Source organism: Giardia intestinalis, chromosome 4 (genome assembly GCF_000002435.2).
Source record: "Giardia intestinalis strain WB C6 chromosome 4, whole genome shotgun sequence".
Taxonomy (NCBI): Eukaryota; Fornicata; order Diplomonadida; family Hexamitidae; genus Giardia; species Giardia duodenalis.
In genome coordinates, this window is record NC_051859.1 from 398,032 (window position 1) to 412,600 (window position 14,569).

Sequence of the window (14,569 nt, forward strand, 5' to 3'; positions counted from 1 at the left end):
CATGTTTCCAGGGGCGCTCAGTTCTTTGTCGGTAGACTTCGAAACTGCAGAAACAGAATTCGAGACCAAACTGGAGCAATTTGTGATGGGACTCAATAGAGATACAGCGGACCTTCAGCAAGCATCATTCCTTGTAAGGGCGTCAGGCTACGAACATAAGTTGCCAGTGGTGTTTTCGCGAAAAGTATATGCACTAGCATTACAATTGAAAGAGAAGAATCTTGGCAACGCTAGGGAAATTATTCTCCAGTTTCTCAAGAATGTGGTTATCTCCTCCACTTATATTCCGCGCCTGGAGCATGCTGCGCTTGGTTACCTGGAAAGGTGCATCAGCTCCTTCGGAATTTATGTTTACTCCGCTAAAGAAGCTATCGTGCAGCTACTCGTCGATGTGCTTTTGGGTGTCTATAATCTACCAGGAAAGGCTCCACACGACTTACTGATTCATAAGATACCCCACAAAGTAGCATGGGGAATCGTCGGGGCTATCTCCATGGTGTCATTCGAGACCGACGATGACATGTCTGCACTTGCCACCGGCATCCGATTGTCGCTGCAGGCGTACAAGAAGGATACCCCACTGACTAAGACCCGGCTCAACCAGCTGGTTATGTTATTCCGCGTTTCACTTGAGGTTGAGAACTTGTTTAAAATACAATCTTCTCTCTATTGTTCTCCCACGATATTTTCACAGGTGTATGGAGATATTTTCTTTTCTGCTCAGAAGGACCCACTGGTACGCTTGGTGCAGGATGACGTCACAGCAATCCAGGGATACGTAGAGCTCTTAGTGATTCCATCTACCAACATCGCCCATCTTGTGCATCTGTGTCGCGAGATCTCTTTGGCCTCAGTATCTGATGAGGACCTTCCTAGCCTAGTGCGTGATCGAGACACTAACCAGGAGCTGGGATGCACAACGATTGCTACTCTATGCGCATTTTACAAGCAGGTCATTTTCTCCGGGCATCAGGTGGGCAAGGAGATTCTAGAAAACATCCGGATTGCTGCCAATAAGCAGCTAGCAAAGGGCCCTCTGTACGAGTTTCTTTCTCCGGTGGCTGACATTCGTTCCATCTTGCCTTTTCTCTTCTTGAATCATCCACCTACCTTTTTGATTGACATGATAGAACTTTCGCTTTCGTTGACATATAGGAATATACTACGTGTTCTACGTGACCCACTGTCTGACCAAAACGAAGTTGATGACGCAGAAACTTCTGCAGGACAGCTGATCGGTTTTCTAGTGCAGGCAATCATTCAGCTTGGAGGATCCTTTGTTATCGAGTGTGCTGAAGCCAAGCAGTTGGCAGAACGTTGTCTCGAGAGGGTAGGCAGGGTTCTAGCTATTATCTTTGATCAGTGGCAGAGACACAAGGAGTCTGAGGCCCCAGTGAAGACGCACGCGTTGCAAACACTGCACAGACAGGCAGATATGATTGCTTTTATGTTAGGAACTGAGATTGATCTCTTGGAAGCCCTAAAGCTTCTCTGCAAGGGCAATATGTTGGCGACTGATAAGCTTCTGCAGTGTATTCAAGAGCTGAGGCTTTGCTATCGAGCCATGATAGATGACAACAGCACAAGTGATACACCTCTTTCCCTTGTCTGTCCATACGTAACACTGGTTAGACATAGGAGTGAGTCGAGTACGGGGGCTTTCCCCATGATCCGCTACGAGCTGCTCACATCAAATGTAATGCTCTGCATCAGCACACTCTATACCGCACGCCTGGAGGAAGTTTTCAGAGGAAGAAACATACTTATCGATACAGGCTCCAGGGTGATATTCGAGTACGCTCTGAACTCCTTCAGCGTCAACATCAGCACATATACCATTGTGATGCTTCTTCTCCTGTTCCTTCAGTCGGCTGACTTTGCGCCTCCCTTGCGGTTTAACAAGTTCGTGAGCAAGTTCTTTACATCATTTGCCATGGAAAGTACCCTTAGCTCGCGCGTACTTATTACCAGATTGATTTTGGGATTGGTATTTGATGTGCCGTTTATTTGCTTAAGCAAGACCGGCCATTCTGTCTCAGCTAAGCAAGTGGACTACACAGACGGCTTCATCACCTCCTTCACAGACATATCTGGGATCTTGAATTGTAGCACAATATCAGAGATTGGTATAAGAGGAGATTCTATCGATCGTTTAGCAACCCTATTCGTTTATGCCAATCCTTACGTTACAGATGTGCTTACGGTTCTTATTGAGCAAGGCTTTGATCTCTATGACCCTGAGAGGCACCTGATCAATATGCATTTCCCTGAATATATCTTTCAGTCTGACCCTCGCTCACCGCCAGGCGTCCCGTCACAGTGCAACAGTGATTCCTTTGCTGATGTCCACACTCCTCAAAGTCGAAAGTACATCGCTCAACACCATCTTTCTCTAAAGGCGGCAATAGCTCAATGTGTCAAAAGATCCAAGAGTTCACTTTTAAAAATACACAGCGAAATAAGTAGGAAGTGGTCAATAGAATTGGATACTCTAAAGATTATTCTTGGGGAGCTAGTGGACACTGGGGTCCTTGAGATTGATGAGCAAGGTTTGTATACATTTGAGATATAATTGTCCGCGGAATCTATCTTGACGTACTAGCCACATTTCGCCGACACTGGACAGGGAAACCTTTTAGAACCTTTTGACAAAAGGTAGCCAACAGATGCTCATAGAACAGCACATAGTCTGCAGTTTGTCTTCTTGGCTTCTTTGAGAAACATTTTGGACGCTGCAGACAGGTCATCGGACTTCTTCATGACCTCATCAAGACTCCTCCCACGCTCAACAATCTTCTCTAGATTTGCATACGCCATGTCTCGCACTTCATCGATATCTTTGGCCAGCTTAGAAAGCTGATCGTTCTCTTCTGGCCTCTGAGCTCTCTTTAAAAGAGGAACTAAGTCTACAAGACCACCATCCTCTTTTGGCCCTACAGCATCTTTGGAGACATTGAGCTTGTTGGGCGGTAAATTCATCGCTAGAGAAAGCATCTCCTTAAGGTAATGGTTTGCGAAGCGGATGGCATACGAAGTATTGGCTACTAGGATTGCAGTTGTACCGCTTGAATTCTTAAGTCCATAGACGCAGTACGCAAAGTCATTGTTTGCTGACGCCTTTATCATGTTCCCAGGCTGCAGAGCAAGGGCGACGGACCGAGCTGAGAAACGCATGATCTCTTTGGCAGATCCCCGGGTCACCAAAGAGAGAGACGAGACGTCGTGTGCGGCTGCAACTATGGCAACGGTTTTCTCCTCCCCATTGACAGGAGGCAGGTCCTGGATCAGGGCCACGTACATGACCGGAGAAGAGGTCATTTTTAAAAATGCCCCCATCGCAAGCGAAGCTGCAGGAGTATCGTAACGTTGTGAGGGAGCACAACAAAATAGACGCCGACCTGAAGGCTATACGGGCCAAGGAAAAGGAGATAACGCAGACCCTTGAGGACAGCAACGAGCTGCTGTTGAGTCTGCATGCATACGGTGAACAGCTGGCCACTGTCATCCAGGTTATCGACGCAGATAACATCTTAATTAGGCTCCTCTCTGGGCCCCGCTATTTGGTCAACAGGCGGTCTGGAATTAATCCTCGCTACATTAAGTCAGGGACCCGTGTCTCTGTGTCTCTCTCAACCTACTCCATAATGCACATCCTCCCACCTCAGATGGACGAGTCTATCTATTCCATGTCGGACGCAGGGACAACCGGTGTGTCACCAGAGGATGCAGTTACCTATGCTGACATCGGCGGTTTACACGATGAAATTAAACTGATTAAGGAGAGCATAGAGCTGCCACTCCGCAACCCAGACATCTTTAAACGCGTAGGCATTAAGCCCCCCAAGTCCATTCTCCTCTATGGAGCCCCGGGAACTGGCAAAAGCCTTATCTGTAAGTGCCTAGCCAACTCCTTGGGAATTTCTTACATCAAGTGTGTCGGCTCACAGCTTATTAGAAAGTACATCGGAGAGTCTGCGAGATTGGTGAGAGACCTTTTTGCATATGCCAAACTCAAGAAACCATGCCTTCTAATGATTGACGAAGTTGACGCCATTGCGACCAAGCGCTCAGATGACGGAACTCATAACGACCGTGAGGTCGACCGCGCACTCCTCCAGCTCCTGACTGAGATAGATGGGTTCACGGGCCTAGATGAGAGCATAAAAATAGTCTTTTGCACTAACAGGCCAGAGGCTCTCGACCCCGCGCTAATGCGCCCTGGAAGATGCGACGTGAAAATAGAAATAAGACTTCCAGATCCCACAGGCCGATACGAAATACTCAAGATCCACAGCAAGGGGCTTTCTCTTGGGGAGGACGTGGACTTCGCTGGGATCGTAAAGTCGACGGATGGGTTTAACGGTGCAGATCTGCGAAATGTGATAACAGAGGCAGGGCTCGGTGCTCTCAGGGCAGAGCGGGGCGAGATACATCAAGAGGATCTGCTTGCAGCTGTGGCAGTCATACGCAGTAATAAGTCTATAGAATCCGAGACACATTCTTACACCCTGAAGGGTCACAATAGTAAATAACGCCGCCATTCTATGCTTGTGTCTTAGGCGAGGTCAGCGATTATTCCATTCAGTTCAGAGATGCACAGTTTGGCGTTTGCTAGGACTTGTAGCCCCGTTGCATATTGAGAAAGAAAGGCTTCTATCACTGATCTACATGCTGCCAGCTCGCTTGCACTTGCTATTACTTTAATGGAATCCAACAGGGGATAGCCCCTACCCTCTTTAAAAGGTGTGTAGGGCCGAATGAGCACACGGCACGCAAAGATGATTCCATGCAAACTATTGAGAGTTATGGATCGCACAGACTCCAGTTCAGTGAAGAGGCATGACAGGGCGCTGGATCCCGTGCCGAAAATGGGCGATGTGGCCCGTGCAGCTGAAACACGAAGGTGAATATTTGGAGAAGAAAGACATGTAATGACTGTGGATAGTACGTGTGGGTGAGAGGATCGCAAAAAGGAGGCCGTTGTGTGTGAAGGAGCACAGCTAGCAAGAATTTGAAGAAGGGCGAAGAGCCCAGGATCTGACCTCACTATGTATGTACTGCTACGGAATACTCTGCTAAGAAAGAGATCCTCGATGTGGTACCGCTTCTGGTGTTTCGATGTTTGCCTGGCAACCCTCGTTGCGAGTCCCATCAGTGCAGAGAATGCCGCGCATCTAAATAAGTAGTGCTTAGATCCATATCTTTCTAACAGCACAATTACTTCCCCTGCTATTCTAGAGAAAATTCTGAACTCAAATGGCGTAGTGGCCTCCAACAACAATACGTGGAGAACAAGCATGGAGTGAAGCCCAGACCGAAGATCTGATTCATGTCCTAATAGCCTGAGAGTGGCCAGGTTCCGCAAGAGAGCGTTGAGAATACTACCTACCGATTTGTTCAAATACAGATACCAATCTTCCTGGAGCAAGTTGGGTCCTTGTCCACGAAGCGCACGTTGTCTATGTCCCTTATCCTCTCTGGTAGCTACAGGGTCATTCGGTGATTTGGAGGCAAAGCTGTTGTCGACGCTATCTGGAGCAAGGGTGCTCTGCGCAAGAAACTCGTAAGCTATTATATCGTTGGAGGCATACTTTTGCTGAAGTTGTGAGACAATACCGTTAACATAGCTCAAAATAAGTGATGGTAGAGAGCCTCCGCCGCGGGAAATAGGTACCTGTTGGCTTCCTATCAAGCTGAGAAGAGTTCTGTTGATAGCGGTTAGAACAATACGAGATGATTCCGCTTCTTGGTGGTTGCATGGGTGTCTAGCCAAATGTGCAATTAGGCTTTGAAATGATGTCCTGCACGAACCGATAACTTCTTTGTGGAATATTGGTGCAAGGGTACATACCATTGTGGTGATGTCTTTAGTGAGCATGTGTGTCTTAACTAGGCTCAACGATTGACTGCTTATCAGCTGAGAGGTACTCCAAAAGAGCTCAGCAGAGGAGATGACAAAGGACCAGGATGCAATGTGGTAGATGTCTCGGCTGGAAATAAATCCATGCTCACTGAAAACTCCAGCACACAGATCGCTATATAAGTTGGTAGTTGTATCCTCTGGCTCGCTGACGTGTATCTTGCCCGATGACAAATCAACGTGTTCCTCTGTATTCACGTATCTAAAGATGTGTGGATTGTCTGTCATTCCGCGGATGGCCATCTGAACATAATATGTAAATCTGGAAGATAGTTGGCGACAGTCTCGTAGATATTTCTGAATGAAGCACGGAATGCTAGGCTTGGTGTGCGGCACATCAGCATGAGGAGAGGTTAGGCTCGAAAGTTCCTTCATGTAAAATAGCATGCTGAGAACCATGACTTCTATCAGCAGCATGCAGTCAGTGAGGCACCTTATTGTTTCTTTGTTAACGAGCTCAGCGGGGCCTCGTGAAAGAGACTGAAGAAAGTTATCCAAACTGGTCGAGTCCAGGACAGACGTTAGAGAATAAAAGACTGATGCTCCTAATGGGAGCTCCTCCGCTACCGCCAGTACAAGAAATAGTGTACTGGCAAAGGATTTGATTGAGCTTTGAGAAGAGGGGAGCAGCTCAACATATTGTGATGTAAGCTTTGCTTGGACTTCGTGAAGCACTGAATTATCGCGCTGGCTTGTGGAGAACGAGATGCGGATAAAGTCAAACAGCACGGGCAATAGTGCCACATGCGCTGAGGCTTTAGAGAGAATCGTCAACTCTAGCATAAGATCAAGAGAGGAAATGGGCAAGGAAACGCCTGCGTGCTTAATGTTCTCCACGACTGCGTGTAATACCTTGAGCCCAAAGACAGGAAGAGTCTTAGAACTAAAGTCGTATCTATGAATAATCTCTGTCACTGTCCGTTCAAAGAGGGTCACAAGGGTGGCTTGAAGCAGCTGTTTCTCCATGCCAATCTTGAAAATCAGGCTACCCAATTTGCTTTCATCTTCAGAGGATAGTGTTGAGACAGTCTGCTTTAGATGAAGCGATCGAAGCTTATTGTGAAGCGTGGCGATTCTATACGCTACTAACTTGGTCCCTAAGGAGGCAATAAGCTGTGCTTCAGCTTGTTGGCCACGGGGGCAAGAAACCAGCGTACTAAGAAGGATGAGCTTATCTGCAACTTCAGGGGTGTACTCTCTGTTACAATATTTACATGAGCCTATTGCAGCAGGGCTTAAGCCCCACAGCACATCCCGGTTCAGCATGATTATTTACTTTTCCCGGCACGTTTCTCTTAACACGTCTCTTAGCGCACTAGTTTCTCCACACGCGCACTGTTCGGTCTTTGCTCCCGCTTATGGCGATGTCTCCGTCGAGGGCCCAATCAATTGCATAGACCTCATCCTCATGGCCGGGTAGGTCCCGGAGCATTGTGCGCTTGGACAGGGAGTAGAGCTTGCAAGTGCTGTCCTTTCCGCAGCTGATGAGGAACCGGCTGTCAGAGCTAAAGCTAACCCTGTAGCACTGATTGACATGATTTCGAAAGATACTAATGTGCTTGCCAGTAACTCCATCCCAGAGGCGCACCGTTCGATCAAAGGATGCACTTGCTATATATTGTCCATTTGGGCTGAAACAGACATGATTCACTGGCTTTGCATGGCCAGTCAGTCGCGTAAGAGGCTTGCAGCTTAGTGCAATAAAGTGTCTATCTGTGCCATCTGCTCTGTCAAGAATTGCCCTTCGAGCATCATCCAAAAGAATAGCTAGATCATAGAGATTAATGGTCTGGTCATCTGAGCACGTGAGGACCATCTCCCGCTGCGTAAGCATTTGCTTGTAGTAAGCCGGCCCCATTACGAGACAGATACGAGGCCCATAGCGCTGCAGATAGTCTGTGTTTAGCGCCAGGCTGTTAACCCAATGACCATGGTTCTTCAAGACAGCTAGACAACAATACTGCGCTTGTAATGAAGAGGAGTCGGTCTTTACCAAGGGGTGTTTGACGTAGGGCGTGGAATAGAGATATGTCTGCGTGTCCTCGCTGCTTACTAGCAAATAGTTGTCACGCGTCCATCGAACATCTGTAACGCACTTGGTTCCAGAGTGTACCACATGTTCCACAACTCCCGCGTCAGTGTTCCACACCCGCACGGTTCCATCCTTTGACCCCGTTGCAAGCCGCAGTGAGGTGTTCGTGGAGATCAGATCACTCATCTTGGAATTCTTCGGAATGTTCTCGACGGGTAGTAAAGGAAGCGGCTGCCAAGCTAAGCTGCTGATGAACCTCTTGTGACCAATCAGCGCGCGTGAATGGAGTGCCCGGTTTGTCACCGGGTCCCAAATCCGAAGTTCCCCATCGACACCAGCAGAGGCCAATCGAGTGGCGCACGGGGAATATGCAACCCTAAGCACCCAATTCTTGTGTCCTCGTAGCACGTGTTTGCATGTAAGGGTCAGCGAGTCCCATATCCGAATGGTCGTATCTCCACTAGCACTGGCGAATGTTAGACCATCAGGATTGAAGGAAACGTCAAGAACGCCTTCTGTGTGTCCTTCTAGAGTAGCGACCGATCGTGATACAGGTTTTACAGCAAAGAGAGCCAGTGGCCGGCACGTGATTATTACTGTCGTTTCCGTGGATACAGCGGCAGCCTCAATAGCTTGCTTGAGGGATCCACGCACCTCAGTTGTACCTATAAAGAAGGAGTACTTGATGGGGACATCGTCCGGATCGGTTGCTCGAAAAGTCCGCAGAACTTCTTGCAGGTCTGCCCCTGTTGTATCCTCGGGGATTTCCAATGTCTCTGCCAAGGCGTCTCCTGTGTCTGTGACAAGCTGAGCTATAATCATATGCAATTAATTTAAAGCAGGGGTTCCTACCCGTCAGCCAATCTCGACAGCTGTGTATGAAAATTGTCTCCTCATGAATTTAGACTGAATTGTGAAAGAGTGGACCATGCAAAATACTGTGGTTGGGGCTTTTTGAAGAAGTTGGCACACAAAAAGCGAGACAATCCCCCGTACTTTCTTCCAGTTTGCCTCTATACAAGCTTTCTCGCTTGTCCTTGTTATGAACTACGGTACAAGAAGCGGGGATTACCTTGCAGACACCGGCCATTGGGAGTAGGCAGTGTTAAGAGTGAAATGATCACAACGATAATCTGCTTCCACCGTTGAGCAAGTGGGTAATGCACATCTTTGCATAGTTTCCGGTTCCTGGATCAATGCAGCTGTAAACAGGTCAGTGGGATAGGCCAATGACTTGTCGGCTTGTGGAAAGTATTGATCATACTTGAAAAGCAGAGGAACCATATTACCATCTACCAGTAGGTGCAGTACATGCGCTGACAACTCAACCAAATCTGGGCAAAGGTCCGAGCCAAAAGAGGTTTAAAACTAAAGATGTTTGCTATTCTTCTAGTGCTGGGGATCTCTTTGTACATTTTCTCCCGCCACAGAGGAAGAGGGCTTCTACGCAGATATCCGGGCCGCTATGCAATCGTCCTGGGTGCCACAGGCGGTCTTGGAACGTCATTTTGCAAGCGTCTCCTAGACGAGGGATACTCCCTCATCGTATCTGGCAGGTCTCTTCAGTCTATCAGTGGCTTGAAAAGCCGACTCGACGTGCCTGATAATAAGCTTGTTCCTTTTCCGTACGATGCAAGTTCTGCCACGATTGGGGATTTTTCTACAAAGCTTAATGAGTTGCTGACTATTCATGCCATCGATCAAGATGACATTGCCGTGGTCGTCATGGCTGCTGGATTTGGGGAGTACTCCTCTTTCGAGGACACGACCCTCGAGCACAAGTTATCTTTGCTCAATTGCGATTTTGTCTTTCCGGTTGAAGTCTCAGACTACTTTTACAAACAGTTCTGCGCTAGGAATAAAAAGCCCCGTGACCGCACTGCACTGATCTACATCTCATCCTGTCTCGCTGTGCACCCTGGCCCCAACTTTGCTCTCTATCACGCCTCGAAGGCCGGTGTCTCTGCCTTGGCATCGTCCCTCTACATGGAGGCAGCAAGGCACCGCATTGATGTTCTAGCGGTACACCCAGGGACAATCAAGGACTCTAACTTCTTCCAGAGGCCAGAAATGCACTTCGGCGACCTTCCTCGCACGCGAAAACTCGGTCACACTAAGCTTTTATCACTCACCACGAAGCAAATTGTTGACGAGACCTTTAAGTACTTAGGTCTATGTGCCCATCTTCATGTTGGCTTGACGTCCTGCATGACAGTTGCTCTCTACTCCTTGGTACCGCGTTCCATCATATGTTGGCTTATCAGACATAAATAGAGTTTACTACATTTACTGGTATTCACTAACGCGCAAAGCTACGTCTCACAAGGCTTGACGTGGCACTATCATGCATATGGCCCGGAGCTGTATGAGTCTGCTTCTGTGAAGAGATGCGATACTTCGTTTTTATCTAGCGTACCCATACCATGATGAGCTGCCACGGGGTCTGACGTCCTGTAGAGTAAGTTAATAATAGTGCAGGAGGAGCAGTGGAGAGCGAAAAACCCAACTATCCCAAGCGTCACTGCAATTAGTATCACTTCCCATCGCAACAGTGACCCCTCAGAGGTCAGATTGAGAGACAGCATGACTCCATTATCAAACTGATTGGCTGCTATTGAATCCTTAAATAGAATAAAAGAAGCATCAGCATTGTTACTTTCGTCCTCGTCTGAGCTTAGGTCTTGGAGGGTCAAAGACACAGGCGCTCTGATCCGTTTGTTATCCGCACACAGAGTCTCCACAGTGGCAAGGAGAGAGCAGCCTGCAGACTTTATCGTTGGGATGTTAGTTATATCTACGGTCACTGATCGCGTTGCCGACGATAGCACAACCCCAGAATAGGCAGAGTAGTCCACATAGATCGAGCCTGACACAGGAATTTGCTGCTCTAACGCCAGGTCGCCGCTTGGAGACAGCCCCCGGAGAACAATCTCCTCAGAACCTACGTTAGTAAATCCCAATAGAATAGCTTCGGTACTATCGTATCCGTCAATCTGTGTGCCACGTGTACTGTGGAGTATGTACTCCAGCACTCGAGGATCCTCCCAGAAATCGATTTCATACTGGGCTTGTCGCCGGCCAGAAAAGCGCATTGTCCTGGGGGCGTCAAGAATAGCGTCAGAAAAATTACACCGGTAAACACTATAGCATACTGTGTGGCGCGTAACACCGTGGCAATTCACCTCGTAATACAGAGGTGCGTTGGGCGAAACGGAATCTGACTCAGGTGGGATGCTAGAAGAATCGAGGTAAGAAAAGGTATGGTCTGATGGAAGAAGGTGACGGTGTCGTGTGAAAGCAAATCTCGTCTGGTGTGTCTTGGAGAGAGTGCCACCAACGACTCCTCCTATTAGTAGACCCAGAAGAATAGGTCCAACAAAAAATGTAAGCAGGGTCTGTATCTTGATGAGAGTAGGGTGACAGCTCATGCTCAAGTGAGGAGGGTGTTTTTTGTTACCTTAACGGATTTAAGTTGCATTGGCGCTTTGTGAAGAGCATGACAGGGTATAAACGGCGGGGGACTGAATTTTCCGCAGGGTAAGGTATATTAATAAGCATCCAAAAAGCTCCAGCACAGTGATCGAGCTTATGAATAGAAGCACAAGGACGCAGATCAGATCGATTCGAGACATGAAAGAAGAAAGGCCGTAGTATGCTCCGATCAGTACAGCCGCAGTAAGCGCTAGAGGCAAGACGGCGAGGCACGTCAAACTAACTAGCCATACACCCCTCGAGTTCATTTTTGTTTTATCGCTCTTTGCCAAGACCTCTCCGTTTGCTTCCGGAAGACATGGGAGCAGCTTACAGGCTTTGTCTACAGCTGTACGATGCGTGGCACTTCAGAGGCGCGCGGATCAAGTAAAAAATCAAAAAGTGGATTCTGACGCCCTTCTCTTCGTGGGTTGCTGAGACATGCCGCGATTGCCCAGACCTCCACCAAATCCCAACGCAACGCTGAGCAAGACTACGCCACAAGAGAGCGTTTTACTGCCAGGGTATAAGACCCCAAGAGTTAACGAAACTAGCCAACCACTCACCGCAGCAGATCCGAATACGGAGCTCCCAGCCATAGGAAACACCGCCGCATCCCTGCAGGCTGCTCGAGCTCAAGTGCCGGCCAGTGCCGTCGAAAAGGAATTCATATACAATCTTCAACAGCAGGTCTATTTCTTGGAGCTCCAGTCAAAGCTGCTCCGCGACAAACTCGTTGACGCAGGGCCAAAACTAAAGTCACGCTCAGTAGAGGCAAACCCTGCATTTGACAAGTCTCTTGATGCAGCTCTTCCTCTTCAGGAATACATAGAAGGCTTACGTAACGCTTATTCAGAGTTGGAGTCTAAGTATCAAGCAGATTCCAAGGAGTTGAAAAGTAAGTATGAGGCTGCACAGCATGATCTAGCCGCTGCCACCGCTGAAATTGCTTATTTGAAGAAGAAGACGGAAGACTTCCCGAAGGAGTTAGCACGAGCATCTAACCAGATGGTTGCACAACTTCAAAAGCTAAATGAGGAGCGTGAGGCATTGGATGCCCAGTTGAAGGAGGCGAACCTTGACATAGATCATCTCCGTGATGAACTCGCAGTGACCAAGTCTCAGCTTGAGCTGCGGACAGCAGAGCTTGCAGATACCTGTCGGGAAAAGCAGATTCTGGAGCAGCAGGTCCATGACGTAGAGCGTAACTTTCTTTCTGCTTCTAAAGCTGAAGAGCGAGAGCGATGTCTTGCTGAAGCACTTGCAGATCTGAAGAAGCTCAAGGCAGACATGGGCTACCTCCAAACGGAGCTTAACGATACACGAGCGTCTGAGAAAAAGGCATCAGATATGCGCTGGGAAATGGATCGAACAATCGAGGAGCACAAACTAACAATCAGCGAGCTTAATTCCTCTGTTAAGCATCTACGGGAAGAAAATAAGCTACTTTCTAATTCTTTATCAGAGGCTCGGAGAAAGCTTGAGGAGCTCGCCACTAAGGAATCCCTCAGTCGAAAGAAGTATGATGAGTTGAATAACGAATCCACAGACCTCTTGCGGGATGCACGGACCCAGGCAGAGCTGCATAAGCGACAGATAGGTGAGGCAGAGTCTCGAAGGAAATTCTACGAGGCACAGAATCTTGACCTGCTGAGAGATAAAGAGTACCTGGAGAAGACTAATGACTCAATCAAGAGCATGCAAGAACTTCTGTCTCGCAAGCTAGATGAGTGCCGAGCAGAGCTGGCTGCCTCACAGGAAGCAGCTCACACACACGCAGCGTCCCTCAAGACCCTGGAGCAGAGGCTGGCTATGGCATTGGAGGAGAACCAGATGAGCGCAAACCAGATAGACGGATTCAAGCGGATCATTGAGCGGAGCTGTGCCGAACTAGATCTCAAGGATAGGGAGATAGATGCTTACAAGGCTTTAGTTTCTATAGACCCAGAAGAATTTATGCGACTTCAGCAAACAAACCATGAGTTGGCCCTCAAGCTCAACGGCTTCAACACAAGGTTCTCCAGGCTGGGGAGCGATGCCAGGGAATTCATTCAAAGCGGCTGGAAGCTGTCACGGAACCAAGAGCTGGCCAAGGCCAGCGCCGGCTTCCATGAGATAGAGCCAGGACCGGACTCTTGCTCCCCAGACAGCTTTGACGCCCGGGCAGCAAGTGAAAAGATGCGGACGGACAAAGATAGACAAGGAAGACGCACCGAACTCTCTATGGGTGATCAGATGCGTCAGCTTGCGGCAGACATGCTTCAAGAAACCCGAGGACAGCTGGGCTTCAACAGCGAAAACGACCAGAATGTCGAAGACTTTCGCAAGTAAATTCACTCGTTACTGGCTCTGTCAGCTCATCCAATGTGAGACCCGTCAGGAACCTCGACGAAAACAGGGCCGTACTCGTCAGCCACAAGTGTTAAGTCACCTAGCATGACAATATTATCCTTAGAGGTAAGGTGCTCGGCCATACGGCTGAAGTTCTTCTTGGGGTCTGTAGCAGGGGCTGGTGCGAGAGGCCTTGGGTCCTTATCTGTGTAGCCTGAAGGCACTATTCGAGTCCCTGGCGGCGCTGTCTGAGGCGGAAGGCATAGCTTGACAAGTTCCTTCTCGTCTTCCGTGCCGCATGATCCGCAAAAGAGCATGGCGTTCGAGACGATGGCACCTCCTGCCATAGGCCGGGGCTTCAAGTTCAAGATTGTCATGATTCGCTTGCCGACGAGCTCCTCTGGAGTGTAGTATTTGGCGATTCCTGCAGCAAACTCACGCGTTTCACCACCCCCGATATCAATGGTCAGGACTAGAAGCTTCTCAGAGTAGTCTGGAATTGCACACGTGAGGATTTGAGACACACGAATGTCACACTTTTCAAAGGCCGCAACAGACGGTGGCAGCTCTGCTGCAGGTGGCTCAGACGGGGCTGCGCCCTTCTTCTTCCCCTCTCCTTTCTTCTTGGTCACTGGGGCAGAAGCCTCTCCCAGGTGAGCCCCGAGCTTATCGATAAGGGACTCCACCGCCAAGATATCGCTGCTCAGGGGTCCTGTCTGGCCAGACTCTGCCATGGCAATCAGTAATCTAAACTATATCGTATAATTTTACGCCTGCTTAATTTTATTCGTGCCAAGCGGCTAATGAATATTGAA

The 14,569-nt window shown here is 48.6% G+C and overlaps 9 protein-coding genes across 9 annotated transcripts; 4 read left to right on the plus strand and 5 right to left on the minus strand.

Annotated features, from left to right (window-relative positions):
* Position 1: 1 nt before the first annotated feature.
* Positions 2-2,572, plus strand: GL50803_0016135 (uncharacterized protein; the record flags this gene model as incomplete). Its single annotated transcript, XM_001708302.1, has 1 exon — positions 2-2,572. The coding sequence occupies one exon, from the start codon at positions 2-4 to the stop codon at positions 2,570-2,572; it is 2,571 nt and encodes an 856-aa protein (XP_001708354.1).
* Positions 2,573-2,670: 98 nt separating this feature from the next.
* On the minus strand, positions 2,671-3,318 carry GL50803_007306 (R-SNARE 2; the record flags this gene model as incomplete). The annotated part of the gene is made up of 1 exon (XM_001708301.2): positions 2,671-3,318. The coding sequence occupies one exon, from the start codon at positions 3,316-3,318 to the stop codon at positions 2,671-2,673; it is 648 nt and encodes a 215-aa protein (XP_001708353.2).
* Positions 3,319-3,326: 8 nt separating this feature from the next.
* Positions 3,327-4,532, plus strand: GL50803_0021331 (26S protease regulatory subunit 7; the record flags this gene model as incomplete). The annotated part of the gene is made up of 1 exon (XM_001708299.1): positions 3,327-4,532. One exon carries the CDS (start codon positions 3,327-3,329, stop codon positions 4,530-4,532), a length of 1,206 nt encoding a protein of 401 aa, XP_001708351.1.
* Positions 4,533-4,555: 23 nt separating this feature from the next.
* GL50803_0021330 (uncharacterized protein) lies at positions 4,556-7,186 on the minus strand (the record flags this gene model as incomplete). Its single annotated transcript, XM_038045963.1, has 1 exon — positions 4,556-7,186. One exon carries the CDS (start codon positions 7,184-7,186, stop codon positions 4,556-4,558), a length of 2,631 nt encoding a protein of 876 aa, XP_037901918.1.
* A 49-nt stretch (positions 7,187-7,235) lies between these two features.
* GL50803_0013667 (Notchless) lies at positions 7,236-8,774 on the minus strand (the record flags this gene model as incomplete). The annotated part of the gene is made up of 1 exon (XM_001708297.1): positions 7,236-8,774. The coding sequence occupies one exon, from the start codon at positions 8,772-8,774 to the stop codon at positions 7,236-7,238; it is 1,539 nt and encodes a 512-aa protein (XP_001708349.1).
* A 552-nt stretch (positions 8,775-9,326) lies between these two features.
* Positions 9,327-10,226, plus strand: GL50803_004602 (putative Reductase; the record flags this gene model as incomplete). The annotated part of the gene is made up of 1 exon (XM_001708296.1): positions 9,327-10,226. One exon carries the CDS (start codon positions 9,327-9,329, stop codon positions 10,224-10,226), a length of 900 nt encoding a protein of 299 aa, XP_001708348.1.
* Positions 10,227-10,294: 68 nt separating this feature from the next.
* Positions 10,295-11,380, minus strand: GL50803_0013668 (uncharacterized protein; the record flags this gene model as incomplete). Its single annotated transcript, XM_001708295.1, has 1 exon — positions 10,295-11,380. One exon carries the CDS (start codon positions 11,378-11,380, stop codon positions 10,295-10,297), a length of 1,086 nt encoding a protein of 361 aa, XP_001708347.1.
* Positions 11,381-11,864: 484 nt separating this feature from the next.
* On the plus strand, positions 11,865-13,754 carry GL50803_0017574 (Coiled-coil protein; the record flags this gene model as incomplete). Its single annotated transcript, XM_001708294.1, has 1 exon — positions 11,865-13,754. One exon carries the CDS (start codon positions 11,865-11,867, stop codon positions 13,752-13,754), a length of 1,890 nt encoding a protein of 629 aa, XP_001708346.1.
* Positions 13,755-13,780: 26 nt separating this feature from the next.
* Positions 13,781-14,488, minus strand: GL50803_004606 (Methionyl-tRNA synthetase; the record flags this gene model as incomplete). The annotated part of the gene is made up of 1 exon (XM_001708293.1): positions 13,781-14,488. One exon carries the CDS (start codon positions 14,486-14,488, stop codon positions 13,781-13,783), a length of 708 nt encoding a protein of 235 aa, XP_001708345.1.
* Positions 14,489-14,569: the final 81 nt, after the last annotated feature.